Source organism: Narcine bancroftii, chromosome 1 (genome assembly GCF_036971445.1).
Source record: "Narcine bancroftii isolate sNarBan1 chromosome 1, sNarBan1.hap1, whole genome shotgun sequence".
Classification (NCBI taxonomy): domain Eukaryota; kingdom Metazoa; phylum Chordata; class Chondrichthyes; order Torpediniformes; family Narcinidae; genus Narcine; species Narcine bancroftii.
Window position 1 is genome coordinate 28,647,860 of NC_091469.1, and position 19,475 is coordinate 28,667,334.

The following is a 19,475-nucleotide window of genomic DNA, read 5'->3' on the forward strand; positions in this document are numbered from 1 at the left end:
ATAAAGCAAATACTGAAATGGGAATGAGGAACCCTGGTTTAGCTAAAATACCTTTGAATCAAAATAGATTTATCCTGTTACAATGAATAATCGACTTTAGAATATTTGGTTCTCTAAGGGAATTAGAAATGTAGAAGATTGTTATGAAGGAGGAAATTTAATGTCATTTGAACAATTAAAATATAAATATAGGATACAAAATAATACAATATTTTGTTACTCTCAAATAAAAGCATTATTACAAGATAAACTGGGTCCAACAATGTTATTACCTAAAAGTAGTGAAATAGAAGCCTTGATTTGTAATAGATCTATTAGAAAATTTATATCAAAAGTAGGAAATTCATAGATCTGGACAGAGATGGGAGACAGATTCAAATATTATTATTGGGGAGATAAGCTTGTCAGAACTATGTCTGGATAGTTTGAAAAATACAATAAATGTTAGATATAGATTGGTTCAATGTAATTTTTTTCCATCAACTATATCTTACCCCACAAAAATTAATTAGATTGAAGTCAGATCTTTCAGATCAATGTTTTAGATGTAGCCAAGAGATTAGTACTTTTTTTACATTCTAAATGGTCATGTCCAAAATTGAGACTATTTTGGATAAAATTAGGAACTTTTTTGGAGCAAGTCACAGGAGTTACATTTCCACAGGAAAATTTTACTGAGTAAATATTTCATGGATAAGACCAAAATTGAAACTGAATTTATATAAAAAATAATCTATAAAAATTGCATTTAGTGGTTGCAAGAAAATATATAGCAGTGACATGGAAATTGGATTCTCATTTAGGTTTGGAAAGATAACATGAGGAAATTCATAGCTGTATTTTGAGAAGATTACATATAATTTAAGGAATAAATATGATTTTTTTTGAACATTTGGTGCCCATATTTATGTATTGTAGGTATAAATTTTAAAAGTGATTTCCCTAAATCTCATGAAACCATGTTAACTCCTTGGAATAAATAAACAAATAAAATTGAAAAAGATTAGAATCGAATGAAAGACAACCAGATCTACTTCCTTTTTCTTTTTTTTAACTAATTGTATTCTTTTTCCTTCTCTCTTTCTTCCTTCTTTCTTTTCTATCCCTATTTGGGTTATTATTTTGGGGGGGAGGGGTGGGGGGTTATTTTTATTTTCTTTTTGGGGGTTTTATAAAACCATCAAGTATAATGGATTTGATATGATTACTGTTATATTTTGTAGTTTGACTTGAATGCATGTATGGAAATTTTAAATAAATATTTTTAAAAAGAGGAGCATGTCCTTGCCTTGGCTGCCAATCCCACTATGACTATAGGAACAAAATATATGATATCTAGAACCTGCCCTTTCCTGTGCCTACCTGCTGAATTCTTTTTGTTCTTTGAAAACGGTGGCCCTTTCTTACTTCAACTCCTACTACCTATCGCTTCTTACCTTGTCTCGCTGAAGCCTGTTGAGCCAAAGCCTTAATGCTCCCGCAATGACTGCTCCTTCCATGACTGCTCTCCCCATGACCGCTCCCCCCATGACCGCTCCCCCCCTTGACTGCCCCCCCCATGACCGCTCCCCCCATGACCGCTCCCCCCCATGACCGCTCCCCCCATGACCGCTCCCCCCATGACCGCTCCCCCCCTTGACCGCTCCCCCCATGACCGCTCCCCCCATGACCGCTCCTCCCCATGACCGCTCCCCCCATGACCGCTCCCCCCATGACCGCTCCCCCCATGACCGCTCCCCCCATGACCGCTCCCCCCATGACCGCTCCCCCCATGACCGTTCCCCCCATGACCGTTCCCCCCCATGACCGTTCCCCCCATGACCGTTCCCCCCATGACTGCTCCCCCCCATGACCGCTCCCCCCATGACCGCTCACCCCCATGACCGCTCCTCCATACAGTCCATCACTTTTATAGTGATAGTCAGCTTCTTCCTCCAATCAGCTTCTAGCTGCCAATTCACCCCTTTTTATATTCTAACTGCTGCCGCTCCTCAGGTCACCCGACCTCTCTTGCTCCAATCAGCTTCTTTGTTCAACTACTAGGAATGCTTTTAGGAAAATTGCTTAAACAATGTTATAAAATTATATTATAAAATCTTGCATTAGCTGATGGCAGAATTTGCACTCAGCAATATGCAAATGAATTGGAGCAAAAATGCAACCAATCTTATACCTCAACCATGGAGGAAGTGTGGGTGCAATTTCATAGATTTGCCCTGGAGGTCCAAATGAACTTTTAAGCAAAACTGTAAATGGAGATGTTTAATAATCAGATTTAGGTTTTTCACTTGAAAGGCCCAGAGGAAGAAATTATAGATTTTCATCTCTGCATATTGATATTTCTTCACAGATGTTCTCTTGTATTTTAAATTTTCTAATTTAGCTTTGCAACATATATAATATCTAAATTTACTTTTTTTAATTATCTCTCTCCCAGTTACCAAAATTATTCTAATTCACTCCATTTTTTTATGTCAATCCACTGATTTCTTCCCTTCTCATCAACCTCAATGACTGAGGTTTTGGATTATATGATTTGAGTTCACTGATTCCCCATTCACCTCACCCAAGTTCCTCTAAGATGACAAATATACAGCACTGGAAGATGGGTCAAAATATCCAATTTGCTGCGTTCACCACAACAACTTCTCAGCCATTTACCACATCCATTCAAAGCACAGAACAGAACCTGGCTCTTCCATTGAAGCACAGAACAGAACCTGGCTCTTCAGCTCACCAAGTCCATGCTTACCATCAGGTACTCACTTATGCTAGTCCTTACGCTAGTCCTTACGCTAGTCATCTTATGTTCCCATAAATTCCATTCAGGTTCTACTATACATTTAACACTGGGGGGGGGAATTAACAGTGACAAAATAAAACCAACCAACCAGCACATCTTTGGGATGAGTGAAGAAGCCTGAGGGCCTGGGGAACTCCACACAGTCACAGGGAAAACATGTGAAGTCCACACAGAGAGCACTAGAGATCAGGATTGAACCCAGGACAATGAAGTTGTGGGGCATTGTACTGCTCTGCCCCTTTTGATAATAATTTGATTTGGATATGATTACCTCATCTTTAATTGGCCATAATAAATGCATAACAAAGCATTGTTGACATAAAAATTTCCTCACATCAAAGTCACAGAGACTGAAACAGTCACATAGGAGTTATATAGTTAAACAAGAAAGATGGCAGATGTGATATCAAGTGGAGTACACAAACATGCTGGAGAAACTCAACAGTCACACAGCATCCATAGGAAGTAAGGGGTAACAAACAATTTAGGCCTGGCCCCTTCGTTGGGTGTAAGGAAAAACAGGCAGGCTCCAAAATATAAAGGTGTTGGGAGGGAGAGGAGGAAAGGAGGGATGAAGGGGCAGGAGAGGAGAGGAGGAAGGGGCAGAGGGAGAAGCACAGGCTAACAGGTAGAAGGTCATAGAAGGAGTTACGTTACGCTCAATTTAATACACAGATCCAGTAGCTCGTATTTAACTTGGTTTTGTAGAAACATTCTGGAAATCTGACCTTCACATTTTAAATTTCCACCTTCCCATCGTCCCTGGGCAGAGCAGAATGACTTGTCACTTCCTCCAACATGCATGTACCCAACCAGACACTGGTACATTACAATGCTTCCATAGGTTGTCCCTTTGAATGGATGTGGTACAGTGTTCTGTAACATGGGTGGCATCCCACAGTCAACAGCTGAGGAGACATAAACATTAATTATTTAAAATCACTTTTGATAGACCTGCAAGGTCTCCATTCCGAGTATGCACCGTAACAACTGCAATGTGTCCAAGAAGAATGTGTAAACCTGACTAAATGACTATCAACCAGTGGCACTGGCACAATGAAAAGCTGAAAGGGTGGTCTTGAAGCATATCAGCTCCTGTCTGAGTAGCAAGATGGATTCATTCCAATTTACCTATTGTAGGAACATGTCCAGGGTGGATGCCATCTTGCTGGCTCTACACAAAGCCCTGGAATACCTGGACAACCAAGATGCATTCATCAGGATGCACTTTATCAACTACAGTTTGGGATTTAATATCATCACCCCTCAACACTTTGGATTATGGATTTCCTTACCTCCAGACCACAATCAGTAAGGATTGGTAACAATATCTTCCCCATAATCTCCATCAGTACCAGAGCACCATAGGGTTGTATTTATAGTTCTACTAATTTTACACCTATGACCGTGTGGCTACAAATTTGCTGATGATACCACAGTAGTTGGTTGCATAAAAAGGGACGATGAGTAAGTAGACAGGAGAGAGACTTGGCTAAACCACAACCTTGCACTCAATATCACCAAAACCAAGGAGCTGATGGTTGATTTCAGATAGGGAAAAGCAAAGCTGTACGATCCAGTGATCATTGAGGGAATCAGAGGTGGAGATGGTGAGAAAATTTAAGTTCTTCGGAGTCATTATCTCAGGATTCTATCTCAGGATCTTTCCTGGACCTAACATCATGAAGAAAAGAATTTAGCACCTCTACTTCCACTGAAGTTTGGTATGACATCAGAAACCCTGGTGAATTTCTACAGAGATGTGGTGGAGGTCACAGTCTGGTATGGGAACACCAATACCAGAGAGTGGAAAGCCCTGAGAAAGATAGGGGTCACAGCCCAGGACATCACAGGCATAACTCTCCCCACCAGCGAAAACATCTACAAGGAACAATGCCATCGGAGAGCAGCAGCAATCATCAAGGATTCACATCACCCAGCACATGCTCTATTCTCACTGCTACCATCAAAAGAGGTATAGGTGCCACAAAGCTCACACCTCCAGGATCAGGAACGGCTGCTACCCCTCCATCAGTAGGGTCCTTGGGGACTCATTTAAGGACTCTTACTTTTTCCACTTCATTTTTTTTTCTTCTCTGCATTGCACAGTCAGTTTGTTTACATTTCTTTATTTCTTTACATATGGACGTTGTGTACATTTTTTTTCTTTCTTTGGCTTGGCTTCGCGGACGAAGATTTATGGAGGGGGTAAAAGTCCACGTCAGCTGCAGGCTCGTTTGTGGCTGACAAGTCCGATGCGGGACAGGCAGACATGGTTGCAGCGGCTGCAGGGGAAAATTGGTTGGTTGGGGTTGGGTGTTGGGTTTTTCCTCCTTTGCCTTTTGTCAGTGAGGTGGGCTCTGCGGTCTTCTTCAAAGGAGGTTGCTGCCCGCCAAACTGTGAGGCGCCAAGATGCACGGTTTGAGGCGATATCAGCCCACTGGAGGTGGTCAATGTGGCAGGCACCAAGAGATTTCTTTAGGCAGTCCTTGTACCTTTTCTTTGGTGCACCTCTGTCACGGTGGCCAGTGGAGAGCTCGCCATATAACACGATCTTGGGAAGGCGATGGTCCTCCATTCTGGAGACGTGACCCATCCAGCATTTTACACTACCAATAAATGGTAATTCTGCCTTGCCCACAAGAAAAAGAATCTCAGGATTGAATGTGATGTCATTTTGAATTTTTTTTTATTTAGACATGCAGCACATTAACAGGCCATTTTGACCCATGACTCCATGCAGCTTAATTACACCTGATTAACCTACAGCCCCCCATACATTTTCAACAGTGAGAGGAAACCAGAGCACCTGAGGAAAAGCCACGCAGACACAGGGAGAACGTATAAACTTCTTACAGACAGCATAGGATTCGAACCCCTGTCCCGATCACTGGCGCTGTAAAGGTGTTCCACTAACCACTACACCAACTGTGCTCTGACAATAAATGTGAAATCTGAAGGATGGAATCTCCAACAAAGAAACATTCCAGTAGCAAGACAATATTCCACCCCTTTAGGCGACATCATTCATGAAATGTTCATGGCATGGAGCTGGTTTAATTGATAATAGTGAAAGTATTTTATGATATTATATCAATATTAAGATCTATTCAATACGGCACAGGTCCCCCTTCACACCCGAGGAGAAGCCCAAAGTTGACGCCATGTGTTGCCTAGGGGAACTCCCCACTTCTGGGTGGCACACCACCAGCCAGGGAGTGACGCCGCGACGCAGTGATGTCACTTCTGGAAGCCGGCACTCGTCACTGGAAGTGGGTGTTCCCTTACGTGCAGCGCGAGCAAATTCAAATAATAAAGTCAGTTACTTGTTCACCCTCACATTGTGTAGACGTCGCTTTATTCCACAGTCCTGCTGTCGCAGACGCTACACTATACCACTTACTCTGAAGTGATGGAGTTCCTGCAGAAGCAGTACCAGGCCCCGATGAATATTATATACATGCGATTCCTCCTGGGCAGCCGAAAACAAGCACTGGGTGAGTCGACTGATGAGTATATGTGGACGCTGTGGTAGCCAGGGCGAACCTGCGACTGCTGAGAAGTCTCTGTGGCTGCCCACGTCAAGGCCTAATACAGGACACATGCGTAGCTGGGTTTAGCTCTGACTACATCAGACAGAGACTCCTAGAAAAGGGCAAGCAGAGCCTGCAGTAAGTAGTGGACTTGGTTAAATCACTGGAGACAGTGCCACAAAGCACCAAAATATTCTCTTCAGGTAATGTTGCCACTGCGTAGGGGATGCAAGTGCCGCCATCTTGGGACGCGGGGCCCCACGTCACTGCTGCTGCTATCGAGTGCCAGAGTGCTACTTCTGCGGGCATGGGAAGTACCCCTGTAAGAGCTGCCCAGCCCAAAGTTCCACATGTTCCGCTTGCGGGAAGAAAGGGCACTATGCAAAAGTGTGCAAGTCCCAACATTCCCCCAGAAGCACTGCTTGAGGCCGACAGCCGGTGCCATCTTGGACCTCCCCATTTCCGGCGTCACTTCTGGTGGCCGGGGATGGATCGACAGGGCCCTGGGGATGACAAGCTGGGGTGGTACAACTTCCGGCTCCACTCCCAGTGGCAAAAGACAGCATCGCATGTGCAACATGGGGGCAGCCATCTTGGCAACCACCCCCGAACCAATAAGTAGTGACTTGGAGAGCAACCAGATGCTTGCCTCCTTCGTCCTCAACCAAGATAGCCCGCACTAACTGGCCAAAGCCATGATGAATGTCGAGGTAAATGACCACCCTACGAACTGTTTATTTGACACAGGAAGCACCAAGAGCTTCATCCACCTGGGTTCTGTACATCAATACTCCCTCGTTGTAAGCCCGATGCAATGTAAGGTTTCCTTGGTATCCAAATCCCACTCAGCCAAGATCAGTGGCTGCTGCACCGTGATGCTGACTGTGCGGGGCTCAGAGTACAGGAACTTTAAATTCCCGATCATGTCACACCTCTGCGGGTCAGTCATACTGGGACTGGACTTCCAGTGCCATCTACAGAGGGTCCACATGCAGTTCAACAGCCCCACCTGCCCATCATGGTCTACAACACCAAATTTGTGAACCGGCCAAACCCCCTGAACACGACTTGTGGTCTCTCTACTCTCTGGGTCCCACCACCGCCCGTGTTTGAGAACCTCACCCCTGACTGTGAGCTGGAGCCACTAAGAGCAGACAGTACAGCCCCAGGGACATTAAAGCGGAGGTCAAATGGCTCCTAGCGGAAGGGGTCATAGAACCCAGCACCAGCCCATGGACGGCCCAAGTAGTGGTAGTAGAATGGAGAGAAATAACACATGGTCATTGACTACAGTCAAACCATAAACTGCTTCACCCTGCTGGACACCTCCTCCCTCACAACCATTCAGGGTCTCAAGCGTTCTTCCAAGTGAAACAACACTTCATCTGTGAATCTGCAGGGGTCATTTATTGCATCTGGTGTTCCCAAAATGGCCTCCTCTACATTGGGGAGACTGGTTGCAGACTGGAAGGTTGTTTTGTTAAGCACCTCTGCTCTGTCCACTGCAAACTCAAGGATCTCCTAGTGGCCAAACATTTTAATTCCACACACCATTGGAACACTGATAAGTTTATTCATGGCCTCAAGCACTGCCAAGGGGAGGCCGCCCACATTATATTCTTTCAGCAATCTCTAACCAGACGGCATCAGTGTCGACTTCCACCTTCCATTAACTCTCTCCTCCAGTCTCTCTCATTCCCTACCCCTCTCCCTCCCTACCTCCAGCAACCCATCCCCTTCCCCTATCAGGGAGCTATCTTTCTATCCTCTGCCCTCTCCCCATCACTTCTCCTCCAGTCTCTCTCATTCCCTACCCCTCTCCCTCCCTACCTCCAGCAACCCATCCCCTTCCCCTATCAGGGAGCTATCTTTCTATCCTCTGCCCTCTCCCCATCACTTCTCCTCCAGTCTCTCTCATTCCCTACCCCTCTCCCTCCCTACCTCCAGCAACCCATCCCCTTCCCCTATCAGGGACCTATCTTTCTATCCTCTGCCCTCTCCCCATCACTTCTCAGCTTCTTGCTTTTCCACCTATTACCTCTTCATGTGTGTACTTTTGTGTACTGTATAATTTAATGCCTATTCATTTTCAATACACCACACGCCCCCTATTGATGTGTATGTTTAAAACAGGCAAACGAGATATTGCAGAAATAATCCTTAGATTAAACATTTTGAACAACATAGTACCAAAAATAATCTTGAATAGACTGACTACTTCATCTCAATATCACAATATTTACTCAACAAATTTATAATCCTGAGAAATATCTGTATTCCTCCAGGCTGCTCTCTTACACATCCCCAAGTTTAAACATTTTTCCTGTCATAAATTCAACTGCCAAAAACATGAACTCTAGAACTAATCCCTTTGATTTCAAGAACTCCTAAAATTTAACTGACCTTGACCAAGGTTGTGGTTACCTGTCTCAATACCTAATTTTGCAGTTCAATATCAACTTTCCAGTTATTTGATAGCAGTCCTGTAAAGTGCCTTATATAAATGCTAAATTAAAGGCATTTTTATAAAGGAAAGTGATTTCATTGGAATGCAAAGTCACTTTCTGCATACATTTCTGTTTAGGCTTCACGTTCAAGAATTAATGCACAAAGAGAGATTACACACTCTCAAGAGCTGGGCGGTGATCTGATTGCTGTTTAGAAAGTACAAAGAGGGGAAAAGTGACTATCTGTCTGCTGCCTGAGGTATTGAGAATAGTTCAAGTTTATTGTTACATTTTTTCTGATACAGTGAGAAGGGTTTATTCTGCAACCAGGATGTAAAAACTTAATGTCACTGGCTAAATCTTTGAGTGGAGTGTTAAAGTCTAAGCACATTTATAAAGTACATGTGACAGTCTTAGAGAGCTGTGGAGATTTGAATGAATCTCAATGGCCATGTTCTGGACGGGATGAACAGGATGACTGTTATATATTGATTGTGGAAAAACATGTGCCGTCCTTGTCTGGAACATTGTGGATTATGGAGGATTACGAGACCTCCCTGTCTGAAACCTAGTCGAAGGTTGCATCACCTGCCAATCAACTTTGGACTCCGCCACCCTTTAGTGCACACCTTGCCACTGACTCATTTAAATGATTCAGCGTCATCATTGGGCAGACAGCTCAGAAGAGCAGAAACATCGACACATGCCATATTTCTCTCTCTCTGCCTCTTGGTCCAAGTCCCGGACATCTCACTCCATGCCAGATCACTACTGTGGATATCACTGGAGGAGTCATGCATAAAGTGTGCACTACACTTAGTTGAGCCATTGTTCTGTGCTAGATCAGAAATATATCTTTGTCTCCTATGGATACTGAAAAGACCAGCTGAGCTCCTCCAGTATTTCGATGTGTTTTTACTACAATCACAGTGTCTGCAGGCTTTCGTGTTTCACCCACTTAGTTACCTCCACCTGCCCTGACCTCAGAGGGGTGGTCTTGCCCTTGATTGGACTGGCGACCGGTAAAACAGGTAGCTATTGCCCTTTGGGAGGGACTAGACTATCTGGATCAGGGTGCATCTGCCCAGGTGGAACCTATATAAGTTCACCGCATAGAAACAACACAGTATTGGCAAGAATGGTGAGAGGAGATTTCCCTTGTCCCTCAGGGACATGTACTATATGACCTAACATGCATTGGCATAGACCATACCTGGATACATGGCATCTCTACCTCTGCTATGTTTGCCATGCTGCAGGAGCACTTTGGGAAAAAGCCACAAAAAAAAGCCCTGCCCACTGCATCATCCACCACAATCCCAGCCCACACACCCCCACCACCCACCCAGTGCAGCCTTCTGCTCCACCCTCAGCCAAGGTGGCCCCTGCTGCCCTCAGGGCAGAGATGATCTCTCTGGTGTGACAAGAAATCAGCAATACTAACGCACAATTGCATCAGAACACCCCCCCCCCCCAACCCACCGCTGCATGGAACACTTCCGTTGTGGATCCATAGGATGACAGATCTGTTCAGTGGTCTTATCCCACCCAGGTGACCTGAGGCCATTTATTCCAGTGGTTCTCCAAGGGCAAAATGGAAACACCGAGCACTGGATGGCACTGGTCAACACAGGGGCAGAACTTACAATCGTCCCTAGGAATCCCGAGGGGTGGAGGGGACCCAAGGTTAGCACAGAGGGGCTGGGAGCTCCATTCTCACTGTCAGGGAGGGCTCTCTCAGCCTCTTCATCGGCGTCAAGCCTCCCTGACCCATCCCAGTCCTGGCAGCGCCTTCCCTGAGTGCCTTCCGGGAATGAACGTGCTCAAGGGCAGTCACTGCTGTGTGGACTCTACACAACAACCACTTAGAATCAAACATAAAAATGTGGAAATCTGAAATAAAAGCTTGAAACTCGAAGGCAGCATCTCTAGAAAGGGAAACGAAGGTTCAACAGATGGTGAGAAAACAACCGTGATAAGGCAAAAGAAAAATAAATGAGAAATAGAAATCACAGAGTGTGTGCTGGGACATTAGCTTCCTGCTATTTCAGTGTGAAATTCATTCAGAAGTGTTCTGGTGCCCCCATCTTTACACTCCAAGTTTAGTCCTTCCCACTGACTCTGGGCAGAGCAGATTAATAATGATCTTCCTCTTACATGAACATAGCCAGCCAGACACTGGTATACTGCGACACTTCTATAACTTGTGTTTTGTGGGACACTCCTCACTGTGTTCACTATAACTGGAGGTGAGCCAAAGTCAACAGCTAGGGAGACACAAAACAAAACGACTTGGGATTAAAAAGGCTATTGCTAACAATTAAGCCTGGAACCTTGTTTTCTTTCATCATAGAAGGTGGCCACTCAACCAACCTATGAGTTAATATTTATATGTTGGGAGCAATTCCAATTTTTACTTCATAGAGTCACTGAGTCATACAGAATAAGAGAAACCATTCATCCCACCAAGGTCACAGAGACCATCAAGTACTCTATAGCCTACTCCCATCTTTACCCTATCAATTCTCCTGTCCCCCAGCGACACTAAGGGTAACTAACCGTGGCCAATTAAACTATCAGCCAGCATTTCTTTGGATGCGTAACCAAAGGACAGCATGGTTTGAGAAAAGATTAGCACAATGGTCTCACAGGGGTGAGGGGGAGAGGAAACAATGGGGTGGGGGCTGAGGGGAAAGTGAGAAAGGGGGAGAGGGGGTAAGGAAGTGGGAGAAAGGGGGTGAGAGGAATACAAGCAGTTGAATTTGCTTTCATCAAACTTGCAGGTAATGTTGAAAACATTCTGTTTAAAAATGACTCACATTCTATCTGGCTCTTTTACAGATAACATTGCATCTGTGCTCACCTGGCAGAAGAACATCTAATCCACATTTGCTCCATCATGATTTTAAACAGCTATTTAACCTCTACTTAACCTTTGCTACTCAAAGGAGAATGAGTCTAGACCTCCCACCCTCTCCTCACAACAGAAGTTCCTTGCACCACTCCCAAGTCTGCTAAACTCTCTCCAAACCCTTGAAGGGTGGTGCCAAGACCCATTGGTCTTGGCACAGTGCAAATGTGCAGCACAACATTCCTGCTTCTACTTTCCATGTCTCTACCAGCAAGACATTTTAACTGGCCTTCTCAATTTGTTCTGCGACCTTCAAAGGCTGTGCACTGGTCTCTCTACACTTCACCCAGAATCCCTTCCGTCTTCATTCCCTTTAATGCTGCTCTATTTAGTTTGAATGAGCTGTGGCTAAATGCAATGCCTTCCATCCTCTGAGTCTCAAATCCCTGTCCAGTGAACCAAAACCAGCCAGGTCAGCACAGCGGTACATCAATTAATGCTGCATCCACAGAGGATTTGCATTTGTTTGCAAATCCTGGGGCTGGCCTGGTACGCTGTTAGTGGCTGCTTTCACTTTAGGACCTTCAGTTTCCTCTTACATCTCAACAATGCCTTAATAAGTGAATTGGTTCCTGTAAAATGTTTTGGAGTGTTCTTTAATGGCAACAAAAGAAATCAAATGGGAATTTTTGGGCATGTATGAGAAAGAATGTTATATGGGGACTTAGGCGAATGGGATTGATCCCCCAAAGAACAGACCTTAACCTAATAAGCTCTATGGTTGTTCAACATGCTGTTATAAATATCAGAAAAACCTAGGATGATTCAACAGAATGATAGCAAAGGAGGAACGAATGACTGGAAGTGCCCTGTTGATCAGCTAAACCATGTCTCACCTCCTACGTGGGCATACAAGATCCCAAAGTAGAAGAGGAGAGGATATGATGAAGATTTATCTCTCCATCAATATTTGCAAAACTGAACCTAGATCATTATCACATTGCTCCATGTTTCCTAGACTATGACTTCAAAAGTACAGCATTGCCCACAATGGCCTGGGAAAGATGCTGAGGGCATGAACGTAACCTTGGATATGAAACTACATCCCTCTCCTCAACCATCTTATTTTATTCCCCTACCTGCCCTCGAAATTAGGAAAATAAGCATTTGTTTATTTCACTGAAGTTTGATTCAAGTGGGAACAAAATTCGATGAGAGCAAAATCATTTGGTTTCCTGGGAGGTTTTCCTGTCAGTTAGGTGGAATGCCATATTCTCGGTGACTGACCTTCACACACCAGGTCTGGTCCTTCCCATTGACCCTGGGCAGAGCAGACTGATGTGCCATTTCCTCTCACACGTACGTGGCCCATCAGACACTGGTACTCCACAACACTGCCATAGGTCGTGAGGTTTACTGCGTCACGCATAGCATTCCGTAACTCTGGGGGTGAGCCGCAGTCAACAGCTGAGGAAATACAAATTGCAAAAGACTACTTTCAACTCTGAGGTTAAATTTTAAATCTGTCTTCTTGGCCCCTCCTTTGCAGTTAAGTTTATATTGTGTCCATTGCTGTAAAATACTAATAATCTAGTGTGTGATTGTTTGCAAATCCTGCTGGTTCAGTATACAGCCCACTCGATAATTCAGAACATGAACTGAGGAGCAAGAATGCAAGCACAGTTTGCAGCCAGAGACTGACATCTGGACTGTGAGCCGGAGTAATGACCCAACCACAGTGGTGCTTAGAACAGCATTGAGATCCAGCTTAATGATGAGGCACCAAGATTATATTTCCCATCTGTGGGATTTAGAGGAACTTGTAACGGGTGGTGTTCACATCTACCTGCTGCACTGGTACTTCTTGCAGGGAGAGGTTATGGGTTGGCAAACTGAGTGTGGCTTTGTTTCTCCAGCTCTTGCTATTCAAGCTTTCTTCTAAAATGATGAATTATTGTGGAGTTTTATTTGGAAGTTATCTCTTAAGCAGAAATAAAGTCAGAAGAGAGGATAAAGATGTGGATATGTAGAATCTATCCTGGAATCTTTGTCTGTTGTCTCAGATAGAGTGTCAGCAAATGATGTTTCTGGGGACTGACCTTCACACACCAGGTCTGGTCCTTCCCACCGACCCTGGGCAGAGCAGACTGATGTGCCATTTCCCCTCACATATACATGGCCAGTCAGACACTGGTACTCCACCACTATGCCATAGGTCGTGATGTTTAGTGCGTCTCGCATAGCATTCCGTAACTCTGGGGGTGAGCCGCAGTCAACAGCTGAGGAAATACAAATTGCAAAAGTCTACTTTCAACTCTGAGGTTAAATTTTAAATCTGTCTTCTTGGCCCTTCCTTTGCAGTTAAGTTTATATTGTGTCCATTGCTGTAAAATACTAATAATCTAGTGTGTGATTGTTTGCAAATCCTGCTGGTTCAGTATACAGCCTACTCGATAATTCAGAACATGAACTGAGGAGCAAGAATGCAAGCACAGTTTGCAGCCAGAGACTGACATCTGGAGTGTGGCTGGGCTGGGTCTAGACTGTGAGCCGGAGTAATGACCCAACCACAGTGGTGTTTAGAATAGCACTGAGATCCAGCTTAATGATGAGGCACCAAGATTATATTTCCCATCTGTGGGATTTAGAGGGACTTGTATCGGGTGGTGTTCACATCTACCTGCTGCACTGGTACTTCTTGCAGGGAGAGGTTATGGGTTGGCAAACTGAGTGTGGCTTTGTTTCTCCAGCTCTTGCTATTCAAGCTTTCTTCTAAAATGATGAATTATTGTGGAGTTTTATTTGGAAGTTATCTCTTAAGCAGAAATAAAGTCAGAAGAGAGGATAAAGATGTGGATATGTAGAATCTATCCTGGAATCTTTGTCTGTTGTCTCCAGATAGAGTGTCAGCAAATGATATTTCTGGGGACTGACCTTCACACACCAGGTCTGGTCCTTCCCATTGACCCTGGGCAGAGCAGACTGATGTGCCATTTCCCCTCACATATACATGGCCAGTCAGACACTGGTACTCCACCACTATGCCATAGGTCGTGATGTTTAGTGCGTCTCGCATAGCATTCCGTAACTCTGGGGGTGAGCTGCAGTCAACAGCTGAGGAAATACAAATTGCAAAAGTCTACTTTCAACTCTGAGGTTAAATTTTAAATCTGTCTTCTTGGCCCCTCCTTTGCAGTTAAGTTTATATTGTGTCCATTGCTGTAAAATACTAATAATCTAGTGTGTGATTGTTTGCAAATCCTGCTGGTTCAGTATACAGCCCACTCGATAATTCAGAACATGAACTGAGGAGCAAGAATGCAAGCACAGTTTGCAGCCAGAGACTGATATCTGGACTGTGAGCCGGAGTAATGACCCAACCACAGTGGTGCTTAGAACAGCATTGAGATCCAGCTTAATGATGAGGCACCAAGATTATATTTCCCATCTGTGGGATTTAGAGGAACTTGTAACGGGTGGTGTTCACATCTACCTGCTGCACTGGTACTTCTTGCAGGGAGAGGTTATGGGTTGGCAAACTGAGTGTGGCTTTGTTTCTCCAGCTCTTGCTATTCAAGCTTTCTTCTAAAATGATGAATTATTGTGGAGTTTTATTTGGAAGTTATCTCTTAAGCAGAAATAAAGTCAGAAGAGAGGATAAAGATGTGGATATGTAGAATCTATCCTGGAATCTTTGTCTGTTGTCTCAGATAGAGTGTCAGCAAATGATGTTTCTGGGGACTGACCTTCACACACCAGGTCTGGTCCTTCCCACCGACCCTGGGCAGAGCAGACTGATGTGCCATTTCCCCTCACATATACATGGCCAGTCAGACACTGGTACTCCACCACACTGCCATAGGTCGTCACGTTTAGTGGGTCTCGCGTAGCGTTCCATAACTCTGGGGGTGAGCCGCAATCAACAGCTGAGGAAAAACAAATTGCAAAAGACTAATTTGGTCTCAGAGGTTAAATTTTAAATCTGTCTTCTTGGACCTGGCTTTGCAGTTAAGTTTGTAATGTGTCCATTGCTGTAAAACACCGATAATCAACTTTCCGTTTATTAGGAAACCCCACCAGCTCAACGTGCAACCCACTCCTTGATTTGGAACAGGAATTGAGGAGACAGAGTGCATGTACAGTCTGTAGCCAGAACCAGACATCTGGAGTTAGGCTTTGCTGGGGTCTAGACTGTGAGCCAGGGTTACAGCCCAACCATAGTTGATGCCCCGATTACAACAGGGGTGACTGTGGGTGAGGTTGGAGCTCCAGCTGGTGTCTGGAGCACTTGTCCATATTTCCCACGCCCTTCAAACTTACCAGATTCACTGATAAGTTTATTACATCTCTATGTTATGTGCAAACCATTGAAGTAAAAGTGTAAATACAAGAAAATGCAGACGCTGAGATCTGAGACACAAAAACAATCTGCAGGAAGAACTGTGTTGGTCGAGCAGCATCAATGGGAGAAACTGTCAATATCTTGAGTGGAGACTCTTTATCAGGGCAGATCTTGGACAGAGGAGAATGATGATGTGATATGATGTAAGTTATCTCAAGTGGAAGATTAGTAAGATGAGAGACTATAGATGTGGATATGTGGAATCTGTGCTGGAATGTTTATCTTTGTTAGAGTGCCATCCAGCAACATTTTGGGGACTGACCTTCACACATCAGGACTGGTCTTTCCCACTGACCCTGGGCAGAACAGATTGATGTGCCGTTTCCCCTCACACGTACGTGGCCAGTCAGACATTGGTACTCCACCACTCTGCCATAGGTCGTGAAGTTTAGTGGGTCTCGCGTAGCGTTCTGTAACTCAGGGGGCTAAGCTACAGTCAACAGCTGAGGAGACACAAATTGCAAAAGACTACTTTGGTCTCTGAAGTTAAATTTTAAATCTGCCTTTTGGTCCTAACTTTGCAATTAAGTTTATAATGTGTCCATTGCTTTAAAACACCAATAATCCACAATCTAATCATTTGGAAATCCTGCAGGTTCAGCATCCAGCCCACTCACTAATTCAGAGTGGAAATTGAGGAGCAAGAGTGGAAGTGCAGTTCGTAGCCAGATCCAGACGTTTGGAGTGAGACTTTGCTGAGGGGGGGGGGGGGGGGTGGTCTAGACTGTGAGCTAGAGTTACGGCCCAACCACAATTGATTCTCTGATCCCAACAGGGCTGGACTGTGGGTAAAGTTGTAGCCCATCTGGGGTCTGGAACACTTGTCCATATCTCCCACACCCTTCAAACTCACCAGATTCACAGAATAGTTTATTATATCACTATGTAATGTGCAAAACATTGAAATAAAAGTGTAAATACAAGAGACTACAGATGCTGAGACAACTAAAACAATCTGCTGGAAGAATATGTTGGTTGAGAAGCATCAACAGGAGAAACTGTCAATATCTTGAGTCAAGACCCTTTATCAGGGCAGATCATGGACAGCGGAGATGATGATGTGATATGATGAGAGTTTGTTGTCATACATGTAAGTACAAGGTGTAGATGCAATAAAATTGTCATTTGCTGCAGCAAAGCAGGTACACACGAGACACCAACAACGATGATAGGCTGCGGTACATCACTCAGCCAACAGGTGGCCTAGAAACACGGCAGCCGGCCTAATGGCATCCGATCACCAGGTGGGCCTGGAGGGCCCATGGTATAAAACTGAGGTCCAGACCGTGTGCACTCTCTCTCCCCGGGATCACTGCTGTAAGCAGCCAGCAGCCAACTAGATCTTTATGTGAGTGAAATAAGGCTGTGTTGCTCCAAATGGCATTGTGTCTGTGTTTGCCTTTGGTGCAGCCTGCCACAATTTATCCCATTCCCTTGGGGGTTATAACTTGTGGTGCGGCTGCTAGCAATCCCCCTCTCTCGTAAGCTCGGCATTCATGAAGCCTGTCCCCCTGTCAGTGTGGATGTAGTTAGGCTATCCACACAGGCTGAAGATGGGTTTCAGGCACTTAATTACTGCTGCCGTGGACACATCTGCATAGCGGATGGCGAAGGGGAAATGGGAGAACTCATCTATCACAGTTGTTATTGGTGGACAGGAGGGGACCTTTAAAGTCGATGCTGAAACGGTCTAATGGTCGGGTGGATTTGATAAGGGCTGCCTCAAGCGGGCGGTAGAACTGTGGTTTGTACTCCGCACATATACAACAACTCCTTGTAGTAATCCTTACCTCTTCTGCCGAAAACGGCAGGTTGGCGGTCTTAATGAAATGGAACATCCTGGTCACTCCAGGGTGCCCCAGCTTGCTGTGGATGTTCTGCAACTGGGACATGTGATAAGTGGCCATGCAAGCACCCCTGGACAGCGTGTCCGGGGGTTCATTGAACATACCGGGGCGGTATCGGATGTCATATGAGTAAGTAGACAGTTTGATCCTCCAACGTAAGATTTTATCATTCTTAATTTTCCCCCTGTTCTGGTTGTCAAACATGAAAGCTACCGACTGTTGGCCTGTGACCAGTGTAAAGCGACTGCCCGCCAGGTAGTGCCTCCAGTGCCTTACTGCCTCCACTATGGCCTGGGCCTCTTTCTCTACTGCTGAGTGCATGGTTTCTGAGCCCTGCAGCGTTCGAGAAAAGAAAGCCACCGGGCGTCTTTCCTGGTTCAGGGTGGCTGCTATGGCTATATATGAGGCATCGGTCTCCACCTGAAAGGGGAGTGTTTCGTCTACAACCCTCATGGTGAAGTGTGCCAAGTGATCACGCAGGTTGTTAAATGCCTGGACTGCCTCACTGGGCAGGGGGAATTCTTTTGCTCTCATCAGTGGATGGGCCCTGTCTGCGTACTGGAGTATCCACTGCGCGTAATAGGCAAATAAGCCCAGGCATCTTTTGAGCGATTTGTGCATATCAAGGCCTGCATAAAAGCTGGATCTGGTCCCACCTCCGCATCCTGTACTACGTAACCCAACAAAGCCAGCTTCCTAGCCCCAAACACACACTTGTCTTTGTTGTATGTCAGGTTGCATTCTTTGGTTGCCTTCAGGAATCTCTTTAGGTTCACCGAGTGCCTGCAGATGGTAACATTGTCCAGGTATGGGAAAACAGCCTCCAGGTGGTAGTTGTCCACCAGTCGGTCCATTTCCCTCTGGAACAGTGATACCCAGTTAGTGACTCCAAACGGGAGTCGGAGGAACTGAGAGTTGGCCATCGGGATCCTGGGGAGAGAGAGAGAGAGAGAGAGAGAGAGAGAGAGAGAGAGAGAGAGAGAGAGAGAGAGAGAGAGAGAGAGAGAGAGAGAGAGAGAGAGAGAGAGAGAATAGTACCATTTGGAAGACGGTCCTTCTGATACTAAAGTCAAAGGACCTCCCGTTATCCAGGTGGCAGGAAGTGTTATCTGAGGCATTATACGCGATATGCTCATTATTGTGTACTGCCACAAACATGACCCCACATGGCAGATATTTCTCTTTTGCAAGGAAATCGACCCCGAGCTTGGAGGTGACATGTTGGATGATCTCACCGGGCCCGATGCTGATCAAGAAATATGGCCAAATGCATAAGATCGAGAGGGGAGAGCTGATCTTTCGAACCAGAACTATGCATTTGTGATGTTACCTGATGAGAGGGAGCACTCTGTCTCCATGAGGGACCTGGTGCCAGCCAAAGAAGAACCGGCCGAAGAAGAGGAAGAACCAGAAGAATCCCAGCCTGACCCAATCAACTTACCATCGGCACCCCTCCAAGCACCCACACCCACCTCAACCGCAATGCGGGGGATGAATGCCACGCCCCTAGGGACACCCAACCCACCCAGTATACCAACAACAGCTGGCCGAACGACCGCCTCTGCCAGCCCAAACCACACACCCCCCCAGGA

General features: G+C 45.3%; 1 protein-coding gene across 1 annotated transcript in view; it reads right to left on the bottom strand.

The window, feature by feature from the left end:
- Positions 1–19,475, bottom strand: part of susd1 (sushi domain containing 1) — a 145,210-nt gene that overhangs the window by 51,108 nt on the left and 74,627 nt on the right. Inside the window, exons 11-15 of the mRNA XM_069920113.1 lie at positions 15,381–15,560; positions 14,569–14,748; positions 13,734–13,913; positions 12,922–13,101; positions 3,532–3,711 (exon numbers count right to left, since the gene is read on the bottom strand). Coding sequence (XP_069776214.1) covers positions 3,532–3,711; positions 12,922–13,101; positions 13,734–13,913; positions 14,569–14,748; positions 15,381–15,560 — 900 coding nt within the window. The remainder of the gene's footprint in view (positions 1–3,531; positions 3,712–12,921; positions 13,102–13,733; positions 13,914–14,568; positions 14,749–15,380; positions 15,561–19,475) is intronic.